The sequence below is a fragment of the Lethenteron reissneri genome, chromosome 66 (assembly GCF_015708825.2).
Source record: "Lethenteron reissneri isolate LAM-NWPU_2019-01 chromosome 66, ASM1570882v1, whole genome shotgun sequence".
Taxonomy (NCBI): Eukaryota; Metazoa; Chordata; class Hyperoartia; order Petromyzontiformes; family Petromyzontidae; genus Lethenteron; species Lethenteron reissneri.
The window spans coordinates 3,226,335-3,232,957 of record NC_083844.1 but is presented as its reverse complement, the minus strand read 5'-3'; the positions used below and the strand labels follow the sequence as shown (position 1 = coordinate 3,232,957).

The following is a 6,623-nucleotide window of genomic DNA, read 5'->3' as shown; positions in this document are numbered from 1 at the left end:
CCTCCACCCGCGTAACCCCGCCCCGCCACCCGTGGCCCCGCCCCATCTCGGTGTCCCCGCCCAGCCCCGCGTAGCCCCGCCCCCTGCCGCTGTAGCCCCGCCCGCTGCCGCGTAGCCCCGCCCCCTGCCGCTGTAGCCCCGCCCCCTGCCGCTGTAGCCCGGCCCCCTGCCGCGTAGCCCCGCCCCCTGCCGCTGTAGCCCCGCCCCCTGCCGCTGTAGCCCCGCCCCCTGCCGCTGTAGCCCCGCCCAATACACCCCGAGCGGGGGAGAGATTCCCAGGCCTGGCTCGGCTGGAGAGCCGCCGACGAGGGGGGGGAGGTAGGGAGTTGTTTTTAATGAAAAAGCTTTAAATGTAAATGTTTCTATTAAAAAAACATCAGGGAATGTAACATTGTTAAATATTTACTGCCTTTCACACACACAGGGGAACTATACGAAGGGAGAGCTTGAGGCCTAGGTCTAGGCTTTAGGCCTAGCTGTAGGCCTTAGGCCGCCGTGGGTTAATTGTTAATATAAATGTTTTAATTATTTATGTTGAAGCTTTAAATGTAAATGTTGCTATTTAAAAACATCAGGGAATGTAACATTGTTAAACATTTACTTTCTTTTCACACACACGGGGGAACTATACGAAGGGAGAGCTTGAGGCCTAGGTCTAGGCTTTAGGCCTAGCTGTAGGCCTTAGGCTGCCGTGGGTTAATTGTTAATATAAATGTTTTAATTATTTATGTAAAAGCTTTAAATGTAAATGTTTCTATTAAAAAACATCAGGGAATGTAACCTTGTTAACCATTTACTCCCTTTCACACACGCGGGGGAACTATACGAAGGGAGAGCTTGAGGCCTAGGTCTAGGCTTTAGGCCTAGCTGTAGGCCTTAGGCCGCCGTGGGTTAATTGTTAATATAAATGTTTTAATTATTTATGTTGAAGCTTTAAATGTCAATGTTGCTATTTAAAAACATCAGGGAATGTAACATTGTAATTAAAAGCTATCTGAGGGAATTATAAGGGAATGCTACACTTGGTTAGCCAGGATAGCGTCACTGAGTCTAAATGTTTTTGTAGGGTCATGCCAAGTGTTTGCAGTAGGGGGCGATGTTGACACACGGACGGACAGACGGACAAACGGACGCACGATATAATCTATTGGAGTCTGGTCCACTTCGTTCCTACCAGAAGTGCATAAACCAATCTACTACGCCTCTTCACATGCGCGTGGAACGAATGATTATTGCATTCGTTCTAAATTTGTAGCTTTCGTGACTGCAATGATTCATACTCTTTGGTTTTTTTCGGTAAAGTCACGTAGGTAAAACAATAATAATAAATAACTAAAACAATATAAATAATAAAATAACAAATCAGGGGGGAAGAGGGGGGCTTATCTGAATGTGGTTGCCGGGAAGTGGCGGGGGTGTCGGGGCTAAAAGAGAACAAATGAGCACATTAGCTCAGGGTTGTGGCCGGTGTTAGCTGATAGTAAGCATAAAAGTACTGGTAAACGCTGGGGATGTTAACACTCGCGAAAGTATAATATTACCTGTCAAATAAGATGGTACAAATATGTGTAGTTAAATATTTTTTACATGGTTAATAACATCTTTCCAATGATTACTCATTCGTGTTACTTAGTGCAGTAAATACGTGTTACTTATTGCAGTAAAAACAACTAATCGCATGAACCATCCTGCGCTCCTAGAATATCAACTCTGTCAATGCATTAAACGTAAGATTATATATTTTCTTTAAACATTCGACTGCGGAGTCACTTGAGTTGAATTTGAGTGGTGATGATTGTGCACCGTGCCTTCAAGGCGCGCGACCCTTCTGCAGTGCGTGAGCTACTCATCTCTTGCCACGTAAAATGTTAAACTTTCCATATAATGTCGGTTAATTTTGAGTAATTTTCTTCAGTTTGTTGTCCATCTGAAAATCCATAAATTTATTCATTTCAAAGTTCGATTAAAACGTCCAGTTAAAAGTTCGGTGACAAGGGACGATTGACATGGCGCGCAGTCCTCACCATAGCGCGAGAGGAGGAATCGCGAGCGCGCGAGGCAAAACTTAAATAGAAAATATTTTGTTGGAATTAAATATGAGTAGTCTTTTGAAGCATCTTGTCTTGCAAAAAATTCGAGTGCGTTTTAAATAGTGTTCATCAGTAACACTTTTGAAAACCGACAATCATCATATCTTGCCCTGACCGAACAATGTCTCCCAAATGTTGGTTGTTCACTTGTTTAGAATTATAATTTATATCGTGAGCATTGTCGTATATTGCATAAGTAACGTACATTAAAGAAGTGATCTTCGTGATGATGTATTAACTAGATGCATGTAAGTATGAACGTTACGGGAGTAATCGAGCCCAAAGGCAGGCGTGATAAACACAGTGAGTATGGAGGCAACTCCCTCACTAGAGCTGAGTGCTGGATGATCTCAGCGACGTCCGCATTCAGTACGCCGCTTCTATAATAACCTCGGGCCTGGAGGACGCTCGGTTCGAATTCGTGAGAGCGCTGATTTCGGTTTCCAAGAGGCGAGGCGATAAAAGCGACGTCTTGAGATGGCGGAAACTGCTCCTGCTCAACCACCAGCTGCGGCTACTTCAGCGCCTAAAAGCCCCAAGAAGAAGCGCGCCGCTCCAAAGGCCAAGAAGGTCGGCCCCAGCGTGTCCGAGCTCATCCTCAAGGCTCTGGCCAGCAGCAAGGAGAGGAACGGCGTGTCTCTTCCTGCGCTCAAAAAGTCGCTTGCTGCCGGAGGATACGACGTGGAGAAGAACAATGCCCGCGTGAAGTTGGCCATCAAGAAGCTCGTGGCCAAAGACGCCGTGGCGCAAGTGAAGGGCAGCGGCGCGTCTGGCTCTTTCAAACTCAACAAGGAAAAGGCTGCCGCAAAGGCGAAGCCCAAGTCGTCAACGGCAAAGCCCGCAGCTAAAAAGCCCGCGGCAGCCAAGAAGGTGAAGAAGCCCGCGGCAGCCAAGAAGACCGCGCCCAAGAAGTCTCCCAAGAAAGCAAAGAAGCCCGCGGCTGCCAAGGCGGCCAAGAGCCCCAAAAAGGTGAAGTCGGCTGTTAAGCCCAAGAAGGCGGCGAAGAGCCCAGCCAAGCCCAAGGCTGCGAAGCCCAAGGTCGCTAAGCCCAAGACCGTCAAGGCCAAGGCCGCCAAACCCAAGGTGGCCAAGCCCAAGAAGGCCGCGGCCAAGCCCAAGAAGACTGCGCCAAAGAAGTGAATCCGATGGGACGACCGACGCTCGATTCACTCCACCTCAACGGCTCTTTTCAGAGCCACCCACTTCGTTAAAAAAGTGAACCAGATGCTGCTGCGCTTCAATTAGTTCAAATTAACTGTGTAACATTTCACCCACTCGATGTGTTTTAAGCATTGATGTGATGGGAGTGATCGAGCCCGAAAGCAGGGATCACAACACAGGCGAGGCGGGTGGCAGCTCCCTCACTCGAACTGAGTGCAGAGTAATCTCAGCGACGTCAGCATTCTCGCTGGCGATTCTAATCTAAATCCAGATTCAAAATCGATGCATTCTTGACGAACCTCCAATTTTGATTATGTGTTGCACCTCTTCATTCCGTCATCATGTTACTGGTGCCAAATATGGAATTTCGTCTAAAAATGTATTGATTCCAGACAGCTTTACTCATTTTGCCTTCATTCGCTCGTTCCGCCTTTTCACTTTGTTTTTGTTTTGTAAACATTGCGGTGCACCATCTAAACTTCTCTATTAAATTAATTACTATACGTAAATATCGCATTGTTTGCAATGTCTTTCTTACTTTGGGACAACTAGTTGGTGACGTTCACTCAACTATTGTGTTGGAAGCGGTTTAGCTTCACACGATTATAAAGTTAGTTCATCTTGTTCACTTGAAAACAAGACCTTACACCGATTATTCACTCCACGTGCAATCTGCAACAGATGGCGTTCCTCTGGCGTTCGCTGCGGGTGTGCCAATATCATTCCAGAGTGCTTCGAAGAAGGGCCATTGCCCAAAACGTCGCATATTATACATGTCAAGGAAGTGTTATTGACGACGGTGGAGGGTTTTCTTCGTCGCAGAGGTTAAAGGTGGAAGGTTTAAGGCGGAGCCATCGCGGAGGGCAGGGGTGGTCGGTGACGTCGCCACGCTTCGGGTATAAAGGCGGCTGCTGCTGCTGCAAGCTGAGCGCGCAGTCTCTCGCGAGGAGCTTTGTCACAAGTAGTCGCAATGTCTGGACGCGGTAATAGGCGGTAAGGGGCTCGGCAAGGGAGGCGCAAAACGCCATCGCAAGGTGCTGCGCGACAACATCCAGGGCATCACCAAGCCCGCCATCCGCCGCCTCGCTCGCCGCGGCGGTGTGAAGCGCATCTCGGGCCTCATCTACGAGGAGACCCGCGGCGTCCTGAAGGTCTTCCTTGAGAACGTCATCCGCGACGCCGTCACCTACACGGAGCACGCCAAGCGCAAGACCGTCACCGCCATGGACGTGGTCTACGCCCTCAAGCGCCAGGGCCGCACTCTCTACGGCTTCGGAGGCTGAGCGCCCATCTCTCGCACACTAAGCCAACCCAAAGGCTCTTTTCAGAGCCACCCACCTCTTCGAAACTGCTTGCGCCAGTGTTGCCAAACACGCTCTGAATGGAGCACATGTCCTGGGTTGTTGTGAGCGTGCTGGACGTTCGCTTGTTGAGTTGGCGAATCTTCATCTGCTTCCACATGAATGAATGAAAGAAATCATGATATTCACGACACATTTAACAAGGCGTAATTCTTGAACGCCTTAATACAGAACCCATTTCTGGTATTTTTGCCTGAATTATTTCCAGCTGCAGCCGATTCCGATATTACGTAGAGCATTTGGCGCCACAATCTTACAGCACACTCGTCCTAATTGACGTAGCGTGCCGGAATGCTAATCTCCACCTGTACAGCACAACAGCGAAGTTATTTTTCTCCACCGAGCGCTTGTATTTTTCCAAATTGCGTTCATAAAACGCCCGTGCGCCGTATTAGACGAGTGGTGAAACAATCCCTCGTAAGAAACAAAAAAACCCACGCTCAAAACACAATATACTGTATTGGGTTTTCTAGTCATCCTTTTTAAAGCAAAGGCAATGGCCATGGCTGCAATTCACTAATACACATGTTTGGACAAGTCCTTTTAGCAGTAAAATCGATATTAAAGTGAACATCGCGTCCGCGTTTCTCATTGGAGGCTGATGGAGAGGGACGGTACTAAAAGAGCCACTCAGCAGCGCCGCGCACTACGATCCTCTGATTTGCATCTCGCCTCCTATAAAAGGAGCTCAACGCGCGAGCGACATCCACATTCGCTTCCCGTCTGTTCTGACCTGAAGCTGCTGCCTACGACGCGTCGACATGCCCGATCCTCCCGCATCAAAGAGCGCTGGGCCGGCCAAGGTTCCTGCTCCCAAGAAGGGCTCCAAGAAGGCTGTGACCAAGGCTACGCGCAAGGATGGCAAGAAGCGACGCCACCGCAGGAAGGAGAGCTACGCCATTTACATCTACAAGGTGATGAAGCAGGTGCACCCCGATACCGGCATCTCGTCCAAGGCAATGAGCATCATGAACTCGTTCGTCAACGACATCTTCGAGCGCATCGCTTCCGAGGCCGTCCCGCCTGGCGCACTACAACAAGCGCTCCACCATCACTTCTCGGGAGATCCAGACCGCAGTGCGACTGCTGCTCCCCGGCGAGCTGGCCAAGCACGCCGTGTCGGAGGGCACCAAGGCCGTCACCAAGTACACAAGCTCCAAGTGAAGCCTCGACTCCACCATTAATTACAAAGGCTCTTTTCAGAGCCACCCACCTCTCCGAACCTGCTTGTACCAGTCCTAGCAGGAGTACTAAACGAAACTTCCAACAAAGCCCCGGTTCACGCGGGGACATTGTTCGCTCATTGAGTGGAATGGAGAGATGGAACGCATTTTAACCTGTTTCCACGTGAATAAAAGCGATAACTATATTCATGGCACATCATATTCACCAGCAGGCATTTCTTGGACTTGTTTGTCCATTGATTTCATCTGCAGCCCATTCAGATATTACATTGGATATTTGGTGCCAAAACCTTGCAATGCAATATATTTAATTCGTGGTTGTATTTTCGGGCAGGAAACTAACATTTTGCACTGTGCATCTATGTAAAAGTAAGCGCCTAGCATGGATGACTCTTGCAGTAAATAATTGAGATCATCATCTCAATGCCAAGAGAATAGATATCTATCCCTGTGATCACCTCTTTCCGACATTTTACGTATTAACTTGGAGCTTTCGTGACTGCAGGAATTATCTTTGGTTCTTTCGGTAAAGTCACGTATATAAAGAAACAAATTGGTGATATCTGTCTGCTTATGTCTGTCTATAATTTTTTTCTGGTTAGATTTTATGTCGCTATTTCATTATACTTGATGATTGCTTGTGTTGCAATCGAAACGTCGTATGCTATTATTTTTTCTTTATACGTGACTTTACCGAAAGAAACAAAGAATATTTTTACGTATTACTGTTTCCAATGAAGTGCAGTTTCTTCACACTTTATTTAGATCATGCGGAGCACTGTAAAGTTGTTTCGGAAAGGTGTTTGCTTGAGAAAATAGATCCGTTA

The 6,623-nt window shown here is 48.0% G+C and overlaps 1 protein-coding gene and 1 pseudogene across 1 annotated transcript; both read left to right on the top strand.

The window, feature by feature from the left end:
* Positions 1-244: 244 nt before the first annotated feature.
* LOC133359980 (histone H1.5-like) lies at positions 245-3,908 on the top strand. Its single transcript, XM_061578550.1, has one exon. It carries the CDS (start codon positions 2,568-2,570, stop codon positions 3,228-3,230), a length of 663 nt encoding a protein of 220 aa, XP_061434534.1. The 5' UTR covers positions 245-2,567; the 3' UTR covers positions 3,231-3,908.
* An 801-nt stretch (positions 3,909-4,709) lies between these two features.
* On the top strand, positions 4,710-5,906 carry LOC133359996 (histone H2B type 3-B-like; annotated as a pseudogene).
* The last annotated feature ends 717 nt before the right edge of the window (positions 5,907-6,623 follow it).